The following is a 22,285-nucleotide window of genomic DNA, read 5'->3' as shown; positions in this document are numbered from 1 at the left end:
TGTGCTTCCCATCAACCAATCAGCTTCAGTCTGTGTTGGCCCGCCCACATAGCAGCGGCCTCTGATTGGCTGATAGCTACAAGTTCATACTCTAGTAGAAACATGTCTAATGTTGAACAGACACCTTTTCCTCCATGCTGGTAGCAGCTGACGGGGCAGAGCAGAAGAAGAAGAAGCAGCACCTGTAGCAATAAGGTGAGTGTTTGATCCAGTTAGCTGGATTATTAATCTGTTACAGAATACTTCAATGATAATCTGCTGGAGTTTGATCAGTTTTCAGTAAAGTTCTGGCTGGAAGCCTGCAGGTGATCTTTACAACTGTCAGAAAGACTGACTCATTTCCTGCCGCTTTGATTCATTTTCGATTTGTTTTCATTATCTGCTGATTTATTAAGGACTAGATAAGGTCAGAGTTTAATAACAGGCTGATCTGAATGAAAAGCAAAGCTGCTTCGTTTTCAGCTCCAGCTGCCTGTCAAAGAGGTCAGTCCACCGAGAACCAGCAAAAAAAAACCCAGGAGGAACACATTTTTACTACTGAAAACAATGTAATCATTGCTCTCTTTTGCACATTTTCACTTTTTTTTTTTTTAGATCTGTAAATATATATAGTTACATATGTATTTATGTTTAGTGGGAAAAGTTGTATTTCCTTAGATTATAAATGTGTACAATATGTTGTTTGTAACGAAGATAATTTCATTAAAGTATTTCTGATTCAAACAAAAAAAGCTACCGGTACTTGGAGGAAACAACTACCGAGGTACTGAGTAATTATGGCTCCTAACATCTGATTTAATGTTTAGAATCGATCAAATCAAACCCAATCATTGTTTAAATGTATAAAAGTAGTATCTACAGTAGGGGATACATGAATGTCAGAAAAGGATCAAGGATGTCATTATTTACTGTGTTTCACCTGATTTCTAAATATCTTCTGTGGTCTAAGTAGGAATCACTTTACTTTTACAAGGAAATGATAAGATGGAAAAAATACCATAAAGTGAAACTACTCCTAAAAAATCTTTTCCCCTTAAAGGTTACTCAGCTCTTTGTAATTGAGCAACTAGCCTCTACCCAGAGGAGCCGCCATGTTCCTGTGGGCTGGTCTCTGCTTTGAACAGCTGATGTTCCTGAACTGAAATGTTCTGCTTTCACAGCGAGTCATTTTCCAGGAACAAACAGGTTATATCCACCTCCTGAACGAGTTAAAGTAAAACCCAACAGGATGGTGAATGAAAGGGATTATTTTCCCAACCATGAAATCCTTCAGCATACATTAAAGTCGTAGGGAAGTCATATTTAAATGTCAAATCATTCTGGCCTAAACACGTATATAAATGTGCTCTTTATCAGACTATATTGTGCCAAAATTTAGAACATTTTTATTTTGAAAAAAATCCTGTTAAAGGGAAATTTTTCCTCTCCACTGTTGCTACAAGCATGCTTAATGGCATTCTAGTTAATCAATCAATGCAATCAGCTGGTTTTCCTTAGATAGAAAACTTTGAATCATTTTGACTGTATGATCTGCTGAACTATAAAGAGTCTTGAGATGACATGTTGTGAATTGGCGCTATAGAAATAAACTGAATTGAACAGAATAGAATTTAACCCACGGCTGCAAAAGATGTTTTCAAATGTTTTAACAATAAAAAAACTGAAAAGTGCTGCATGCATTTATATTGGGCTCCATTAATGAATAGAAACAAGAAAGCCTGCATGTTTCTTTCAGTCTTTGGCAGCCTGATAGAGACATTATGTTCTGATTTATCAAAGAAGTCAAGCTAAATCGGATTAGATGAAGTGGATCTTTTATAGCCCTATAACTGGACTTTGACTGGACCTCTCTGTCATGAGATTATGCCTTTATCTGAATCCAGTCTTAAAGTTCGTCCCTCTTGGGTCACATGGTTAATTCTTTAGCAGGAATCATGTTTGCTGAGAAGTGAATTCATCCACCTGATCCAGGTGTGTTTTGGACACCTGACAAACCTCAAAGTAATGACATTCCAGATCTGGAACTGGACACTCCTGACCTAAAATGCTCCATTAAAGTTATTTTAACTCTTACCAACAATTGACAGATGAGGCACCAAAAGCCATATTAAAACTTTATGAGCCTCAAACTTCATGATTGGCTCACTGGGTTTCCTCAGAACCCTCTCCAATGCTTTACTTTGCATTTAGGATATCCCAAACATTGATACTGGGAATTTATTTGCACTTGGCTCCTCTCGATGTGGAGGATCGGCAGCTCCTCTTTGAGCCTCTCACCCTCTCTGTAAGGAGGTGCTTGGCCACTTGGTTAGCCGCTTCTACCCAGGATGTTCATAGCTTTTATTGACAGGTTGGGGACCTGTTTGGGGATAGGTGGCCTAAATACGAATCAGCTCCTCCAGATCCGAAGCCATGGTTCTGGTTCTGGTTCCGGACTGGAAGAAGGTGGCTTGTTTTTTTCAGGTTGGAGGAGTTCAAGTATCTTTGGCTCCTGTTCATGAGGGAGAGGAGAATGGAGCAGGAGATCAATAGATGGATCAGTGCAGCTAATGCCTTGTCTGTTGTGGTGAAAAAAGCCAAGTTTACTGGTTAGTCCAAGTTACTACCGTCACCTATAGTCATTAAGCCTCTGGAGCATAGCGTCACTGTAGTGGACAGCTACAAAAATGTAAATATCTCTTTAATTTTATGGTTTCTATGGTGAAACTGCATATTAGTGTCTAGAATGCTCTCTGCTGCCACACTCCATTGAGGTCAATTTAGTGGTCAGTCATTCTAACTGCAAGTAAATTTCTTCTGAATCCAAGATGGCCACCAATCATCAACTCCTGTCGACCACTGCTGGAATATCCTCTCAATCCTTCTATTGTAGAAGGGCACAACAGATAAAAAAAAAAAATGATGATTTACAGTAACATAAGGAAAGATATTATCAGTTTGAAATATAAAATTTTTTATCCATTATGTAGAAAATTACCGTTAACCATGTGTCCAATGAAGTGGACGTCATGCATCAGCCATTACATTTTTCTCAACATAGGTCATATAATTGCTTATATTATAATTCAGTGTATTAACCTTGGACATATAAGCTATTCATTTAAAATTTACATTTTAGTATACTTTGTATATTTTGTGTAGATAAGCTGTAGTATGTGACTATTTTAAATTGAAAAGCTTCCTGGATTGGAAGCGAAACATCCTCAAACTTGGAAAACAAATTCCAGTGGTTTGTTTTGAAAACTTTTTTTGCAAGGACTATAGCATTTATTTATATTGTAGACTTCGAACACAGCGAAGAATAAGGCAGCCTACAGGAAATTGAGGATGATGAGGGCCAGGATACAGAGGAAGGTCAGCAATGATTAGGAGGCTGTGGATGACGGGTACAGAGTACCCGACCATACTGATGCCCATAAATATATCTGGATAATCCAAAACAATGAATTTGATTGAGACTTGACCAAGGCTTTCATAATTAATGCATCAGAGGGTTAAATCTGGATCATGACTGAAGGAACGACATCCTGGACCCAAGCTGCTAAAATGAGCTTCCTCTGAAGGGTGGCTGGGCTCTTCCTTAGAGAGAGGGTGAGGAGGTTGGTCATCAGGGAGAGGCTCGGAGTAGTGCTGCTTCTCCTCCACATTCAGCTGAGGAGGATGAGACATTTTTTTCTGATGCCCTCATGACGCCTCCCCCAGGAGGTTTTCCAGGCACGTCCCAACCAGGAGGAGGCCCAGGGGACGACCGAGGGACCATGGAGGGACTCTGTCTCTATGCTGGTGTGAAGTTAGGAAGCTGAGACAGAGGCATTCCTTGCAAGAAAAAAACATTCAAATGTATTTAACGTCCTCAGACGGAGAGATACAGCTCTGACTGAGGCAACGCTCGGTACTTACATTTATACCTTAAAAAATACCAACACAGACACTCCCCCCAGGGGAAACAACCCATCCTCTGCATAAAGAACTTTCTCACACTTGAACATTTGGAGGAAAAAACAACTTCAGTTCATCAAGCCCATTCCCTGTTAGGTTAATATATCTTTCACTGGCCAGATGGATCTCCTCAAAACAGCAGTCCTCCCCTTCATTCCATGAAGGAGGCTGTGTAACTTATTCTGATCTCTCATGACCTTTCTTTGGAGCCTGTGAGGCTAAGAACAGACATACACCACCGTTCACAAGTTTGGGGTCACATTGAAATGTCCTTATTTTTTAAGGAAAAGCACTGTACTTTTCAATGAAGATAACTTTAAACTAGTCTTAACTTTAAAGAAATACACTCTATGCATTGCTAATGTGGTAAATGACTATTCTAGCTGCAAATGTCTGGTTTTTGGTGCAACATCTACATAGGTGTATAGAGGCCCATTTCCAGCAACTATAACTCCAGTGTTCTAATGGTACAATGTGTTTGCTCATTGGCTCAGGAGGCTGATTGATGATTAGAAAACCCTTTTGCAATCATGTTCACACATCTGAAAACAGTTTAGCTCGTTACAGAAGCTACAAAACTGACCTTCCTTTGAGCAGATTGAGTTTCTGGAGCATCACATTTGTGGGGTCAATTAAACAATAAAATGCCCCGAAAAAGAGAACTTTCATCTGAAACTCGACAGTCTATTCTTGTTCTTAGAAATGAAGGCTATTCCATGTGAGAAATTGCTAAGAAATTGAAGATTTTCTACAACAGTGTGTACTACTCCCTTTAGAGGACAGCAGAAACAGGTTCTAACCAGAGTAGAAAAAGAAGTGGGAGGCCGCGTTGCACAACTGAGCAAGAACATAAGTACATTAGAGTCTCTAGTTTGAGAAACAGACGCCTAACAGGTCCCCAACTGGCAGCTTCATTAAATAGTACCCACAGTTGCCTGTTTGTGCTGTCCTCCTTTTTGCTCATGACCAAGATTTTAAGATGTCAGGTTTAGGGGAAGGAACGCCGTCCTATTGATCTTCCCTTCATCCGTTAGGGTTATTCTAATCCTAACCTTTTAGTTTCAGATTAAAAGAGCATCCCTTTCCTTACAACCACTACTGAGCTTTTCCTTTGAGAATTATTGTTGTCTGGAGTTATTATTTCCACTGTACCTCTCTGGTGGTATGTCAGAAAAAATGCGCTGCAGGCTGTTTGGAACGTGTCCAACTACTGAAGACATTCCACAGCAGTCAGGAGGAGATTTCTTTGTTTGAAAGATATTGTGAAGAGTAGTTCAGCAGGAAGTAAAACAAGTCTCTTATCTTTTCCCCTCAACGATGGACTGATGTCTCCGTTTCTGTTCAGGTTCATAGGAGCATGGAAGACGTTCCCGATGGCGACTACACTAAAGACGGCAATGGAGACACTGTGGACGCCTTAAAATGGCGTGAAAAAAGGTAAACACTGCCTGATAAATATAAAACAAAGATTGTTCTTGCCTAAGAAGAAATGGCAATGAGGAATTAAAGTGTAAGCGTTCACATGTGCCACCTACGCTTGTTCCTCTATTTTAGACTGTATTATCGTTCATTGGTTTGCTGCTCAGCGAGTACTTCAGGTTCACAGTGAAATGTCCTCATAAATTTGTGAACAGTTCTAAGCAAAACGCTGCAGAAGATACGAAGATGAAGAGAAGCTCGGGCAGTGATGCAAAGCCCTCGGACCCTTACCGCTACAGAATGGACTACCCCTGCATGGGAACCTGCCTGGTCATCAACAACAAGAACTTCGACAGGAGCACAGGTAAAAAAAAAGCCCATCTCCAAGCTGGTTGATTGATGATAAGATTCAGTTTCATTGCTGAGCTGTTGCTCATCTAAGTACAGTAGTATCTCAGTAGGTTAAAGCTCATCTCTGACTTTGACGTCAAAATGGTTTAATACATAAGCATTTAGAACATTTAGAGTGGTGCAAAAGCAAGTTTTAGTTTTACTGAATCAGATGCAAATCAAAGAGTCAGTAATTCTTTTTTCCTAGGTCCATGGAGTCCGTTGCTCCAAATCATTTAAAACTCTCTCTTGTAACTCAAAGTTACACAAGCTCATCGTGATTCAAATGGCTAAACACAAAACCAGAGAAAACCACTGACTCCATCAAAGCAAATGTAACCCGCAAGGGGGGGGGACTTTTAAAACAAGATACACCAGAACAAAGAATACTCAATATTTTATTGAATAATTTCATAAAACATTTATTTTAAATACATGGCTTCAGGCCTAAATCTAGGTCCCTGGAAAGAAAAGGGATAATAGGAAATAAGGCCAATTAAAATAATTCCAAAAACAATAAATGAACAAACAGAACATTCAATGCAAAAGGAAACAAATTAGTAAATCAAAAATACATTAGTAATTTCAATAATAAGCAAACAAACTGTAAAAGAAAATAAGCAAGCAACTTCAAGCAGTGGAACAAATTGTCATTGTCCAATTGGATCTGCCTTTAAACGGGGCCAGAGGAGTCATGCCTGCTCGCTTAGCCTGTCCAAGCAGCAACAGGTGTCGTTGAGAGCAGCCCAAACAAACACCGTCAAAACAAGACAGCAGAGCGTCCAAAGTCCTGCGGCTCCAAGAAAACCCCAGGAGAGGAAACACAGCCTAACTGAGGAGAAAGCAGACCAGCAGGCGAGGACTAGATGGAAGCAGCACGCAGCAATACCCCCAGATGCAAACTTCCTGATATACTGTCGGTGTTCTGTCAGATGAGCATACCCGGTCAGACCAGCACACCCATAGTCAATATCTGTTTATCCCTTTAGTTTACTGCTTTAATTTATCGCCTTAGTTTTGTACGGAAAATAGATTTTAAACTACCTCAACGGGTTTGTATACCTTTAGTCATGAACAAAACAACTATTTGATGACCTCATTTTTGGTGTTTTTTGAAGCGTACACCGATCTGACCTTAACTTGTTTTTTTTCTTTTGTACATGCATATTAACTATGGGTATGCTGGTCTGATGGGGTATGCTCATCGGATATAACACCTGTTTAGGAATACTTGGATTATTTTATTTTTTTTTACGAACAAAGACAGAACCAGTCTAGTTAGGAATACGATCAAAAGAAAACAAAGCAATTCAAGAATATTTGAAACAACTGCGTCTCTTTTGTTGTATTTTCAATAGGTATTTATTCTGGGTAGGCTTTATTTGATTGCTCTTCATTTATTTTCTTCTATCATCTGCTGAAATAAAAGAAGCACCTTAAAGCAGCGAGCTTGATAAAGTTCATCCAACCGATTGTGTAGAGCAGGCATCCCCAAAGTGGGTCCTCGAGGGCCGCTGTCCTGCAGGTTTTAGAGGTTTCCCTGCTCCAACATAGCTAATTTTAATTGAAAGCTGATTAACAGGCTGTTGCTCGACTTCAATCATCATAATCAGCTGTACTAAAGCAGGGAAACCTCTAAAACCTGCAGGACAGCGGCCCTTGAGGACCGACTTTGGGGATGCCTGGTGTAGAGAAACCAGCCCAGTTCTGCTGCTACTGAAAGTTATCTCCATATTCAGTCTCAGTGTTTCCTCCTGACCAAATGTCTGAATTTAAATTAGTAATTAGTATTAACAAGTACTAATACAAATACATTTTAACTATAGGTAACTATTGCACCAAAAAATAAATAGAGATTTAGGTTTGTAGCAAATATGCATCAACAGGCAAAACAGTCAAAATTAGCATAACACTCACAAAGTAATAAAACTGTAAAAAGACAAAAAAAAAACAGATTTAATCAGTAAAAATGACACATTACATTTCTTAAACTGTAACAACTTCCTTCTTCCTTCCTGTTTACTGCTTCTGATTACCAAACAGGGGTTGATGTTAAGGATTTTTACCCAAAGGGCAAGTGACTTTCACATTTCATTTGCCCAGAAACAATTTTTACTTGTCCAGTATAATGTTTGATAAATATAGTTCCTAATATGCATTTATATAAATATATCAATGAAACATGTTTTTTTTTATTATGTTTTTTTGTAAATTCAGTAAGTTTCCAGGTTCCTGGTGTGTATAAGCATGCGTCAGATAATGAAATCAAGCCTACATTACTGTGTTAACATGCTTTTCAATCCTTCCGGCACATTCTTTTCAAACTAAACTTTGCTTTAAACTGTTGTGTGCTTGAAAAAATATAAATTGTAATGTTAAAAATCTAAAAAAAACTTGACAGGTTAAAAACTTACACTACTACTACTCACCAGTTTAACATGTCTAGCTCTATAACATTTAAATGCACCACTCCAATGTCTAAGAGAAAAAAATTTAATGAACATTTTTTAATGTATGACCTGCATCACTGTACAGAAGACTGCCATATGATAGAAATATTTACACTATTCACATACAATTATTATTATTTTCCTAATCCTGGACTGATCATTTTCAATCTAGCGTGTGTTATAGTATAGATAAAATTCATCATCCAGCTGCTGCTCTGCAGAATTCTCTCCCCAAGAGCTGAATCACGCAATCTAGCGGAAAATCACGCTGCTTTTTCAAATCACACGAGAATGTGTACAAAACAACAAAAATTGCGCCGGCAACGCTTCTGGGTCGTTTTCAGCGAATGTCGGTGATTTTAAAGTAGTTTTGAGTGAAAATAATTTTCTTTTGCGATCATTACACTTGCCCGGCGGGCAAATGCAATGAAATATGTACTCTCCCAACAGTAAAAACTACCGTACTTGCCCCGGGAGATCAGGCGATGGTTAACATCGAGCCCTACCAAATAAATAACATTTAATTTAGTAGATAACAGTCTTTACGGTCCATAATGACATACAAATAACTCAGTGATACAAACATTTATATCCCAATTTTTTCTTTTATAAAGATTATAAAAATATAACTAAGGGTCCCTGAAGCAAACCAGTTCTGGAAGTTATTTCTATACAGCACTGTTTAGGATGTAGCATGAGCTGGATGGCATAGGCTGTGCTGTGCTTTTATCTTTGTTATTAGTCGCCGCTGTCAGGGAGTGACAGCCTATGGGGACAGCGGGCCGCTGTTCCAGCAAATCCCATAATGCTTTGCGAGAAGAGCTCTCTGCGCAAAGCATTCTGGGATATATCTGCTCGTCCAGTGACCATGGATGATCACTACTTTTCAAGATGCATTGTGGAAAATTGTCCACTAGATGATCGCGCACTCATTTAAAATGGCGCAACCACTATATAGTGCCCAATATAGGGATTAGGGCATACCTTTGGACACTAATGTAGCAAATATGCTGCAGAATGAAATGTGGTAATAACGTTCTACAATATTTTCATACAGTGTTAATCTCAGAACGTAGGTTATATAAGCTTCTTCACAAACAGAGCTCCTTGGTTCCTGACTGGTTTCAGCTCTGCAGTCAGCAGAAAATATGTCCGTGTTCCAGTCCTACTGGAAACAAGTGTTTGCCAAAGGTTCCTATGTTCACACTGAACATTTAAAAATTGGGAATTAAAAACACTATCTTGGCTGTTTGTGTCATACTAAGGGTTATCAGTTTAACCGCCGGATTACAGAGCAGCTCAGAGACTTAAGGAAGGATCCGTGGCTCCATGTTTGCTTTTTCCTGTTTTTTTTTTTATTTCTGCATTAGTCATTCATTTGTTTTATGCTGATTGGTTTGAAAGATGGAGGAAATTTAGGCAAATTTAGGCTTATTTTCAATTAAACATAAGAAATTCTATATAGATCCAATCAAATAAGCATCAGTAACTTCAGCAGCATAATCAGCCTAGGTTTAAACTGTGGATCCTTCTTATTCTGTTACTGATCCTCCTGTTGGTTCATCCAGCGGTCCTCATGTTGACTTCAAGCTAATGTCAACATGATGTCAACAAGTTCCTTCTTGCCTTTCAGGAATGAGCTGCAGAAACGGGACGGATGTTGATGCTGGTGCCGTGAGGAAGACCTTCACTAACCTGGGCTACAAGGTCAAAGTACTCAACGACCAGAGTGTGGATGACATGAAAAAGGAGATCAGGAAAGGTAAGCAGCTTATTTGACCATTTCACTCTTCAGGTTCCTTGGTTCTATTTCAACTTCTTGAAATCTGCTGAGGTAAAACTGGGATCTTGGTTCCGTCTCTGTCACAATGGGGTGGAGGTTTTTGAGGATCCGAATGCAGAGATCAGGAGGCTGAGGTGAATCTTGTAGATTTAATGAGTAACTGAGGCAAAATCCCAAAATCCCAAGAAAGAAATGACCAGAAAACATCAAGGGAAACTCACATGGGGAGCCAGAGATCAGGAAGCAACAAACAACAGCAAGGAACCAGCACTGAGTGACTGCAGAGGTGGAGAATAGAAGGGGAACAGAACAAAGGATGGACTAATGAGCTGAATATGGAGCAGGTGTGAGTGGAACTAACTAGAAGGAAGACAAGGAGGTAAGGAAACAAGCACAAGGGGGCAGCAGAGAGTAACTAAAGACTGCTGGAATATAATAGAAAATAAAACAAAGATCAACATAACGGAATAACTGAAAACTAAAACGTCAGAGTCCTAAATGGGGAGAACCATAACAGTCTCAGTCTGGGGTAGAACCAGACCTCTCAGAGACATTGTCCCTACTATAATGCTGCCACTAGCATGCTTCACACTGAGGCCTGTGTTCATCAGTGAACTCAGTAAAATAGGATTTTGAAATTCAACTTTGTTCTTTGGAAAAATGAATGCCTAAAAAAAAAGGAAAAAATATTAGAAAAATTGATTTTCTCCCGCCAATTCTGTCAGGGTGGCGGTGGGGCAGGTGCCTATCTCTGGCAGTTAATGGGTCAGAGGCGGGGTCCTTCCTGGAAAGTTCCCCAGTCTGTTTCAGGGCAACACAGAGACACACAACCAGGCTTTTCTACTTAGCCAATTAACAGTCATGTTTTTTGGACTGTGGGAGGAAGTCGGAGTACCCAGAGAGAACCCATGCATCACAGGGAGAACATACAAATTCCACTCAGAAAAGGCCATCAGGACCCAGGGCTTGGAATTGAACCCAGAACCTTCTTGATGCGGGGCAGCAGTTCTACAAACTGCTCCACCGTGCAGCATTTTTACTTCCCTGTTTTTTCAGTGCTTATACCGCTAATGCCATAACAATGACAGTATAGTTGTGATGCTTTAGAGTAAATGCGGTTGTGTGTCTGCAGTGGCTGCAGACGACCACAGTCAGAACGCGTCGTTCGTCTGCGTGCTCCTGAGTCACGGCGACGAGGGCGTGGTTTACGGCACCGATGGATTCGAAAAGTTCGAGGATCTGATCAGATGCCTTAAAGGAGACAATTGTAAAAGCCTGGTGGGGAAACCAAAGCTGCTCTTCATACAGGTCAGTTACCCTTTAGGTTTCACTCAAAGATCTCCAGCTTTGATGGGGGGTTGAACTTTGTATTTAATCTGCTTCCCTTCTCCTTCTTTGTGTTTTCAGGCGTGCCGAGGTTCAGCCCTGGATGACGGCTGTTCGATAGAGACGGATTCTGTGGTAGATCAGACATCTGAGCGGATTCCTGTAGAGGCAGACTTCTTGTACGCGTACTCCACAGCTCCAGGTAACCATCCAGACTGTCTTCCTGCTGGTTGGTTGGTTAAACCCGCTCTCTAACCTGTCCCTCCGCCTGCAGGCTACTACTCCTGGAGGAACACGAGCAACGGCTCCTGGTTCATCCAGTCTCTGTGTAAAAACCTGGATAAGTTCAGCGGACAGCTGGAGCTGATGCAGATCATGACCCGAGTCAACCACCATGTGGCGTTGGACTTTGAGTCTGCATCCAACCTGCCCGGGTTTGACTACAAGAAGCAAATCCCCTGTATTGTGTCGTTGTTGACCAAAGATTTCTACTTCCATAATAAACAATAAACGATCTGAATCCTTAATCTGATTCATTTCTCCTCGGCTCTGGGAGAGAGAAGCACTAAAAGAGCGACCTTGATTTCACTCAGTGTATACAGACAACTGACTTTGGTTTAATAAAGAGTTGTTTTTCATTTGGGGTCTTTTATATGTCAGAAAATTATCCAGAAACTTTTTTTTTTAAGAAGCAGGACAGCCAACTCACAGATTTCTGGTTTTCAACCAACACAAAGTTCATGTAACAGTTTAGCTGTTTTCATCCAGCTGGTTGCTGCTAATAAAAAACTGCAGGATTCAAAACGGGTCTTTAAACAGTTTAAAGGTCCATCAGATCCTCAGACAAGCTTCTAAATGTTCCTTTAAAATAAAAGCAGCAGAGACATCCCAAGTTCCAAAAACTTATTTCAGTCAGATATATATACTCATACCCCAACCGCCCGCCCCCCGGGAACAATGGATCCGGTCCCCCATACATACACACTTAAGGCCAGCAACTTTTCATCAACTGTTCATTAACTAACAGTTATTTCATAAACACTAAAAAGAACAGTATTTGTCTTTTATTTTCAATACTTTCAATCTTGTAGCCTTGAACATCGGTTGTACTTTCTGTTTTTCATGGAATTTCAGCATACAGTGCACCCCGCCACGGTGTCATCATTCCTCACCATGGCCGGTTCTAGACAAGGGCCAACAGGGGCCAGTGCCCCTGTAGATCATGTCCTGGCCCCTGTTATGGCCCCTGTACTGAAGACATAATACTTAAAAGAAATTCTAATGATGATATGCGCTGGAACAGGCATGGTAACTGATAGGTCATTTGGATCTATTTCATTCTTTTTCTTTACAAATTCTGTATTACTAATTAATCAAAAACAATAAGGTGATAGCTTCAGTGGTATTGAGATAGGATCCCAGTTTTCATCTGCTAAATGTTTTTTTTTCATAACAAGTAAAAAAAAATCCTCTAATTTTTATAGATGAATTTAACAGTTTTTCTTGAGTTCTAATTCAAATTTTATAGAAAACGATAGTTTTAACTTAAATCAAGTAAAAAACTATGTAAATTCCTAAATTATAAATGTATATTGACCTCATAAGAAATAGAATTTTTATTGAACCTAATAGAAAAGAAATTTGAATTTCAATCCCTTGACCTGATTATTTATATCATGCTTTTCTTTTTCCCTATGAAAACAGGCTGGCCCCTCTTGGCCCCCTGGTAAATTTGCTCTAGATCCGCCACTGTTCCTCCCCTTCACTAGACGTGGATAAACTTTAGTATATTCTGCAGTAAAATTAGTCCTATATTTTGTTTTTTTTTACTCGAGGATTCAACCTCTGTCGTTTCCCAGGATGCACAGCTTTGAGTGGTAACTATGTGACTGCCAGAGAGTAACCCAGAGAAACTTATCTGGCTGATCCATCAGTGCTCTGACAACCAGTCGCCTGGAACGTTCATTGAACAGAGCATCGCAGCCTACACATCAAACAGCAAATGCTAAATATAAGACATAGTTAAATAGACATAGCCACATTGAAACATAGCATGTTAATCATGCTCAGCGTGTCCCCCTTAAGCGTTGGGGTCAGGAATAAATGAGTTATCAGACTTGTTAACATATTCAAGGAATGGTCTCCAAAGACTCATAAACATTACACTTCTACCTATCATAAACAGTCGGATTTTTTAAAGTTTGATAAAATAGTAATAATAATAAAATCAGGAACCAATAACCTTTAGTCAAATGATTCTTTACCCTCTTTGAAATAGCTAGCAGCTAAACGACATCAGGATTCCACTAAATGACTCTTGGTCATGCTTGCTAATGGAAATGTAATGAGCATCTGAGGAACACATCAATATTAATGTTATATCAGTGTTTAAATCCTTAGTGAATAAAGCTTGTCCAAGCTTCAACAACAGCTCAACACATGTTAATATAGCATAGCATACAGTCCATCGTGTTAGCTTTGTTTTTACTCATCACCAGTAGTGTCAAAAGTACACATTTGTTACTTAAGTAGAAGTATAGATACTGCAGTTTAAAAACACTCTGGTAAAAGTTGAAGTATCAACTTGACCTCTTTACTCAAGTAAAAGTGGAAAAGTATGTGCTCCAAAAACTACTTAAAGTATAAAAGAATAAAGTGACCTTTAAAAAAAACAGCCAGATGCAACAATATGAATTGAAAGGTAAATATTTTGACTATTTGGAAAAATTCTTTGAGATAGGGCCAAGGATGAGGGAGGTCTTGTTGGTCTCCATCTCTTCATCATACGCTCTCGCCTGTGTCCGACCTTTCAGACATTTGAACATCTTTTTCTGAATCCTACATTGTAGCATGGCATAGACAATTCACGTTTGCAGTTTGAAGAACACCGGCTTGCTGCTGATGATTTCCTTTAGCTAACCAATGAGTGTTTGCGTTATATGACTCATCCAATTACACCAGTTTTCACTAGATTTGGATGGAGAAATGATCTGCATTGGATGGAGCACATGATGTGAAATAAATATTTATAAACATCAATATAGTATAGATACCTAAAAAGTGTACTTAAGTACAGTAACTAAGTATTTGTACTTCGTTACTTGACACCTCTGCTTATCAGTAAACACAAGAAATGATCAAAATCATCAAAGACATATTGTTTGTTCTGCAAACCTCTATGTTCGTTTGGAGGGCTGGAGGCAGCAGCAGCCACACCTATTTAGGAGGTTAGGAGGAGTCCTGTGGAGCCAGTTGGCTGATAGGGGGGTGCAGAGCAGAGAAGAGAGCTATCACAGCTGTTTTATGGGTGAAACAACATTCTCTTCCCCAGTTATCATGTTTAAGATGAAACCTGAACATTGGTTCTAAATGTCCAAAATTATGATCATGGATTACGGCACAACACATGGGATAACTGCATAAAGAGGGACAATATTTAATGGGATTGAATCAAGAAGTAAAACAATGGCTGTTTGTTGGTTATTTTAGATGGAATTTAGAAATAAAATTAGTTATTAAAACCAGTATTGTTACTTCAAAGGAGCCATAACCTGCTATTTTACCAATAACGTCCTTTTGAAATTCTTTTTAAATTCATGTTTAGTCACTTTTAGGAGTAAAAAATAGAGATAATAGAAATTAGCTAATTTAGACCTCTTTTCACTCCCTTCTTTTTGTGTGGATGAATCTGAGAATCTGGATAATGTGTATCAGTGGCGACTGGTGGAGTTTTCTCCCCACAATAAATAAATTCAAAATAGACATATATAAACAACCAGTCAAATGTTTAATAAATTATCACACCAATATATCTGTATGAATGCAAACAACAAAAAACATTATGAAAACACTTTATAAAAACAAAACATAATTTCATGAACAGGTTTAGTTTTTGTACATAAATCTTGCCCTTATGAGCTTTGTGAAGATACATCTGTGTTTTAAATGGTCCAATATTGTGTCACAAACCTAAAAAAATAATGTACCTGTTTAATAATGGAGAAGCTAATAGTCAGCTTTGTACTTTTTTAAGAAATGAAAATTATTTTCTGAAGATGTGTTTACTTATCAGCAAGTATGCAAATTAACAAACACCTAGAAAAAGTGCACTATATTATATTATTTTCCAGCATTGTTCATTTTTCTTTGGCTTCTGCAAAGTGCTTTAAATCAGTCCTAGCTGTCTTCATCCATGCTAAGTCAGATCCTGACCTTTGAAAAAGGAGGCAGCGAAAGCAGAATAAAACCTTAGCATCGCTGTATGCGGTTAGCCAAGCCTTGTAGCTAAACCAGCTCCTGGACAAGGATGTTTCTTGCGCCATTTCTTTCTCTGTCCAATGCATCTCCTCCCATCACTCGACCTGTCAATCACCTGGAAAAAAAAACCTATTGCTGAGCAACAACATAGGTTTTAACGTTTAAAAACTCAGGCAATTTGCAGGCAATTACTTCTTTAATGAAAGCAGCAGAAGGGATGGTCCCTATCTTCGTATTTTAAAATAAAAGCATTTACATAACATCATCATTACACTTTAATAATTCAGCTTAAGGTGTGTTCCTTTTACCAACTTTTAATGGTTTTTGTTTCTGCTAGAACAGAACAGTGGCTTTTATTTTAATCAGAAGGAGATCTCTGAATGATCTCCGTTTTAAATAACGGCAATTATAGAGAGAAACTCTGTTCTTTGAGAGGAAGCTTTTATATCCATGGAGTGATCTGAAAACCTTTAAGTAAAAAGTAATCCAAGAATGACAAGAATAACAGTAAAAAACATCGGTAAGAAGATCTACTACTGATCTCAGCCTGATTGACTTTATAAAACGACGTTATCAGACAGACCAAAATATAATGTTTTTTTACGCAAAGATTTATCTCTTCATAGATAAAAATCCCAACATTAATACAAGTGTAAAATTAATTGGAAAACAACAAACTAAAGCAGAAGAAACACTTATTTGTGTTTTCCAACACAAAACCAATGAAACCAAAAATGTCCTTACAGCATGGGATGTAGTCATTATTTCTACATATCGCCTTGACCTCCATAAAACAACAAAATTTAATCATAAAAAAACTAATATTTCTAAAGATAAGAGTCTTTGTTCTTAATGAGAGCAGTAAAATAAGATTATGTTTGTGCCTTAAAATGAGATCTTTTGATTTTAGGCATGATCTCTGATTCCAGTTGTCGCACTCTACATATGAATATACAAACTGAGGGATATGTTTATATATATATATATATATATATATATATATATATATATATATATATATATATATATATATATATATATATATATATATATATATATATATATATATATATATATATATATATATATATATATATATATATATGTGTAAACCTGTGAAAATGTGTTTGTGTATATAGAAATAAAGAAATATAAATATTTATGAGTGGCTGTGCTTTGCAGCATACATATATCCTATCACTATATTCTACTATTCTTAACCACACGAAAGGATATTCAAACGCACTGAATCATTTGTTTGTTTTAACAAATCAACAACCATGAAAATGAGTTCAAAGTTCAGTGAGTGAAAGTTGATTAAAATGTTCAACACATTACAGAGCGGAGCTGTCAACCGCCCAAGATGGCGCCACCAGATCCCGTCAGTATTCATTGGCGAAAGCGATCGATGCAGGGTCTAGTCTTATATTATGTATATGGGCTATTCTCCTGGTGGGCGGAGCTCCCTATGCTACATGAACTATCGATAGGAAGCTTCCTGCTTCCTTACTGCCACCACCATTTGGACAGAACCTATCATGGTGACCGCGCACACTTCCACCGATTCTAACTGAGCATCCATTCCTGTTTGTATCAGTTCAGTGTAATGTCTCTGTTCTGGTCCCATGGCTTGATGACAGTCTCCTCCTAGTAGTCTGCAGCAAATCTGTTGTGAGGAGCTAGTGTACAGCTTTACTTAAAGGTATAACGGAGGATTTTTGCTAATTTTTGAAAAAACCCGCCCTCTACATAAAAAAAAAATGCACATGCACAACCCTGTACCCGCTCCGGAAAGGGAACGCTTAATAAACATGTGCGAGAGCGTGCACAAGCCAAATTCTCCTTGTGTACGCTCTGTTTAAAAGTTGCTGTCAGACTCACCACCGGTAAGTGAAAATGGGAACAAGCAGGTAGGACGACCTTATGTACACATATCACCAGAATGACTGACAATTAGGAGGACCGCTTATTTGGATGATCCAACCGGAAATCCACTATACCTTTAACAGTGTTGCATGTTTTATGTGTGTTAAGTTTGTTTTGAAAACATGTATTTATTCAATTCAATTCAGTTTATTTATATAGCGCCAATTCACAACACATGTCATCTCAAGGCACTTTATAGTTCACTTGATCATCCAGTGTAATTGATTCAAAGTTTTCTATCTAAGGAAAAACAGTTGATTGCATCAACTGATTGACTGGAAGGCAATCCCTCACACTAAGCATGCTTGTAGTGACAGTGGACAGGAAAAACTCCCTTTGAACAGTAGGAAACCTCCAGCAGGACCAGGCTCAGTGTGAGCGGCCATCATTTATGGTTTTTGCATTTTCACCCCTCAGCTATCGTACTATTAAAATCCTAGTCTTCTGTTATGTTTGCTAAATTATTCTCAGTTTATCTAAAGAACACCAGAGGGAGACAAAGATCCTTGTACATGTCAGAAAATCTGCCTGCATTTCTAGATTAAACTGTCTGCAGTTTCCAATGTGTAATTTGTTTACTACTGGAACTACTGGAAGTCATTCAAAAAACAAAGATCTAATCTGCCACCCAATAATACTATAACTCAGGTTCTGACTGACACTGGAACAATAAGCAGGAGTCGGTGTTTAGAAGACTCTCATATGGAGTCACAGTGCAGACCCATCCTCACAGCTCTACTATAGATCATACATCCCAAACACGCTCAAACCTTCCAGCTTTGCTTCCAGCTCTCCGTTTCACAAACATAACTCGTCATGATGAACTTCAGAAGCCTCTCCTCTCAACAACCTGTCGGGACATGCTGCATCCAGGAAATCAGCTTCTGAGAACTCCAGCTGTTCCTGGCCATCTTCCAGGAATAGACTTGTTCTGATAACACATATTTTAGCTGTGAGGTGTTCCAGAGAAACAGAAAAGGCTCCACAAGCATTTAATCAGCCTTTCATTTTAATCAGATAAATGTTTTCCACTGCTGCAGAGCTTTGATTTTTGCTGTAAAACAGGCAGTGAGCTAATGAGGGGAGTCGGTAACACTGCTGTACATGTTGATGCTGGACTAATGACTGTTCTAGACCTGACCTGACTGCTGTCTGTCCTGAGATCTGTGGTCCTGAACAGGGGTTCCCAAAGTGAGGGTTGGGACCCCTCAGGGGGGCATGAATCACCAACTCTGAGTCACACTGATGGTTCTACAATCATCATGATGTGATGCCTGAGGTATGTGGAGGCGGAAATATGTCATTAAAATAAATAAATTTACCATTAAATAAGTGAATGTCATTTCTATTATTTATCTAATACCTCCTTTTAAATTTTGAATATCCCATGAAATTGTAAAATACACAATTAAATGATTAGATGTTTCTTAAAATAAAAATAATACATTTAAAATTAGTTAGCAGATAATTAAATGCTTTAAAAAATATTATAATTACTTCATATTTATAAATAAAAAGTATATTATACTATCCATCCATCCATCCATCCATCCATCCATCCATCCATCCATCCATCCATCCATCCATCCATCCATCCATCCATCCATCCATCCATCCATCCATCCATCCATCCATCCATCCATCCATCCATCCATCCAATATTATATAATATTACATTACATTAAAATACATTATATTATATTACATTTTTGTTTTTCGGAGGGTTACCAGTCTGCGGTCAAAGGCTGAAATGTTTGGGGATCCCTGGTCTAGAACAGGGCAATCCCAAAAAATACATATACCGGTAGTTATTTGAGTAATTAGGTCACTTAAAAAGATATTGTGACTCATTAATTTCCTGATTTAAAATGTACTCTCGGTTATTCACAAATCTAATTATTTAATTAGTATTAAAATGGATGTATTAGATAAATGAATCAATGTTCCATCAATTTATTTCATGATGCATTTTTTTCATTGGGGGTGGCTAGGTGGGGCCATTAAAAATCTTGGGGTGACACACTGAAACTAAAAGCCATGATTTCAGGGTTTGAATCTACTATTATGTTGAACCTGCCAGTAGAAATCATAAAGACCTAAGTTAAAACCTACTTTTATGGTGTGATTTTTAATGTTACGTCACTGGCCGTGCATTATGGGATGAAATGCTAAACCGATGCTACTGCAATTTACACTGGCATGTGGGGTGGCCAGGGCATTGCACAGGGAGGCCCTGGCCACCCCCTGGTGGCGCTACTGACTGTGGCGCTGTCTACAGGGAGGGACAGAGCAGACTGGACTTCTAGAGGAAGCTTAGGTCCTTCGGGTGCTTCAAGACCTTCTATCAGTCTGCTGTGGAGAGTCTGATCTCTTCCTCCATCATCTGCAGAGGTAACAGCATCAGAGCAAATGATTGAACAGCTAATAAAGAAGACCAGCTCTGTTCCAGGAGCTTTTCTGGAGATGATTTCTCAAAGAGGATTTCTTTATAAAGTGAAGAAGATCATGGATAACCGTGAGGATCCTCTTCATCAGACTGCTGCACAGTGTCAAAGGTCTCCAGACCCACAGATAGACGGACAGAGGAGATCCTTTCCTACAGATGTTAACGTCTATGACAGCTGATGGAGAAAATAGAAGCCTTGTATTATTGAGATAAATTTGTTTTTAACTGAATTTATGTTAGATTCTAATATCTGACAAAGATATCATGAAAATATTTAGTAATCACATTTTCTTCTCGTTTAGAACATTTTAAATTCTAACCAAATAATTATCTGTTGTACGAAAAATAATTACCTCTAACAGAGGCATAGCTGGATGGGGGGGCCAGGGGTGGCCATGCCCACCTTAGCCAATCAATGGCCACTCTCTGCACCCACCCAGCAGGTGAGTTGTTGTTTCCATGTGGACATAGCTCACCACCAAGCAGTTCTTCTCTAAACCAGCAGGGGGCAGCAGTGATTCTCTCAAGTGCTCTGTTTGAACTAATTTAACATTTTAACTAATTAACTCTAAACTAACATCAGAAGTACAGAAATACATTATACCGCAATATTGAGACGTTAAAGATGACAAATACATATTTCATGTTCTTTTCAGAGCTAGTTTCTGTGTTTTATGTGGCGTCAAGGCAAAGCCATGCCACTGTTAATTTCAAGGAGTTTCAGATGTTATTAAATGTTTCGCTCTTCTGAAGCCTTCCTCTTCGGCTCATACTGTTATTAACCCTTGGTCATTTCCACTGTACATGGTGGGAGCAGTGGAGCTGAGTGGATACATAAACGCCAGACATTCCTGCACAGCCAGAGCAACACAATGGTGTTAGGTGGCTTCGCCACAAAGCCTTACATGTGGGACAACGAACACCAGAAAACGAAGGAGAAAGATTTACTGTTCCTTTAATTTCATTAAGGCTGCATGGATGTGTAAATATGTTCATATATTTATTAGCAGGTGGTTTAGCAGAATCTAGGCTGTTTTCAGTTATCCATCCATTATCAATCACCAAATGGGTTCGAGAGGGGTGCCTATCTCCAGCCGTCTAAAGGCGAGAGGCAACACAGAGACAAACAGGACAAACAACCATTCTTGCACACACTCACACCTAAGGAGAATGTAGAGAAGCCAAATAACCTAACAGTCATGTTTTTGGACTGTGGGAGGAAGCCGGAGTACCTGGAGGGAACCCACGCATGCTCAGGGAGAACAAGCAAACTCTATGCAGAAAGACCCCAGGCCGGGAATCGAACCCTGCTGCAGTGCTACTCACTGTTTACCTGAGCAGCCCGTCTTCAGTGAATTATTTGGAAAATGCAGATGTTTTACTTCAATCATTTTCCTGTTGGTACAGCTGGATCAGTGCAAACTGACCCTGTTGGACCCCAAACCTAAAATCCTCAACAACTCCCACTGAGTGCTTGTGATAGCTGAGAATATGCGTCCTTCAGTGTGAACTGAAACTGTCCCCCTCTTTTCTTCAGCCTCAGTGGAGGATTTTCAGACATGAACATCCTGTTTCAGTTTACGCCACCGGAGCTCAATGAGACTAAAGTCCTGACTTTGATTAGAATGCTCTGGAACCTTCTTTAGTTTTCAGCCAAATGTTCCCCTTCAGGAGCCCCTTTTTGGTTCCTTATTATACAAACTGATCTGATGTTATTATTTAATGACAGAAAACAGAAGAAAAACTTTTTTAATTAAATCAAAGATTGTCTGACATGTTGGCTAGTTTAATCCCCAACCACACAGAGAATTATCAATAGAATTAGCGTCTGCCTTGTTTTTCAGCGTGTGATAAAAACACAGGGTGTCATTTCCACTTTGATGATAAATGGTGAATGAATGAAACCGTGTAGTAATGCTGTGAACATGCAGCCACCAGAGGAAACCACTGGAAGTTTCCGAGCAGTTTGCAGTCAGAAGCTCTTTGCTGTTCCAGGAACTCCACCTGTGGTTCAATTTAACTCTTAAAACAACTTTTCTATTTACCTTTCCTACTTTTAGACTCCAGTTTACACTTCTACAAGCTCTACCATGCAAATACTAAAATTGACTCTCTACCCCCTAAAAGAAAATCAGCCATGGATTGTTTTGCTTCATATGCAAAGTTTCTCTGTTGATGTTTAAACGCTGTGCCGCGCCCTGAGTATCGCCCTGCAGAGCATGTGTCTCTGACAGATAATCCCTGGCAGGGCAGGAGCTACATTACTGCTACCTGACATACCCTGATACAGACTTTGTCTGTAAGGAGTTGGTGATTTAAATAATAAAAAAATAATGCTTTCTGTTCCTC

At 39.0% G+C, this 22,285-nt stretch overlaps 1 protein-coding gene across 1 annotated transcript; it reads left to right on the top strand.

Annotated features, from left to right (window-relative positions):
- Window positions 1-75: 75 nt before the first annotated feature.
- On the top strand, window positions 76-11,830 carry LOC119794097 (caspase-3-like). The gene is made up of 7 exons (XM_038301449.1): window positions 76-195; window positions 5,285-5,376; window positions 5,574-5,722; window positions 9,832-9,960; window positions 11,114-11,289; window positions 11,389-11,509; window positions 11,582-11,830. Exons 2-7 carry the CDS (start codon window positions 5,297-5,299, stop codon window positions 11,815-11,817), a joined length of 891 nt encoding a protein of 296 aa, XP_038157377.1. The 5' UTR covers window positions 76-195; window positions 5,285-5,296; the 3' UTR covers window positions 11,818-11,830.
- Window positions 11,831-22,285: the final 10,455 nt, after the last annotated feature.

The sequence above is a fragment of the Cyprinodon tularosa genome, unplaced genomic scaffold (assembly GCF_016077235.1).
Source record: "Cyprinodon tularosa strain WSP-4 unplaced genomic scaffold, ASM1607723v1 ctg468, whole genome shotgun sequence".
Classification (NCBI taxonomy): Eukaryota; Metazoa; Chordata; class Actinopteri; order Cyprinodontiformes; family Cyprinodontidae; genus Cyprinodon; species Cyprinodon tularosa.
The sequence above is the reverse complement of the archived record's forward strand: the minus strand, read 5'-3'. Positions and strand labels throughout refer to the sequence as shown.

Bases quoted from the DNA above. Each gene is read 5' to 3' on its own strand.
- LOC119794097 (XM_038301449.1), top strand. From the start codon at position 5,297: ATGGAAGACGTTCCCGATGGCGACTACACTAAAGACGGCAATGGAGAC. The intron at 5,377-5,573 runs GTAAACACTGCC...ATTTGTGAACAG, and splicing joins TTAAAATGGCGTGAAAAAAG to TTCTAAGCAAAACGCTGCAG. The intron at 5,723-9,831 runs GTAAAAAAAAAG...CTTGCCTTTCAG, and splicing joins GAACTTCGACAGGAGCACAG to GAATGAGCTGCAGAAACGGG.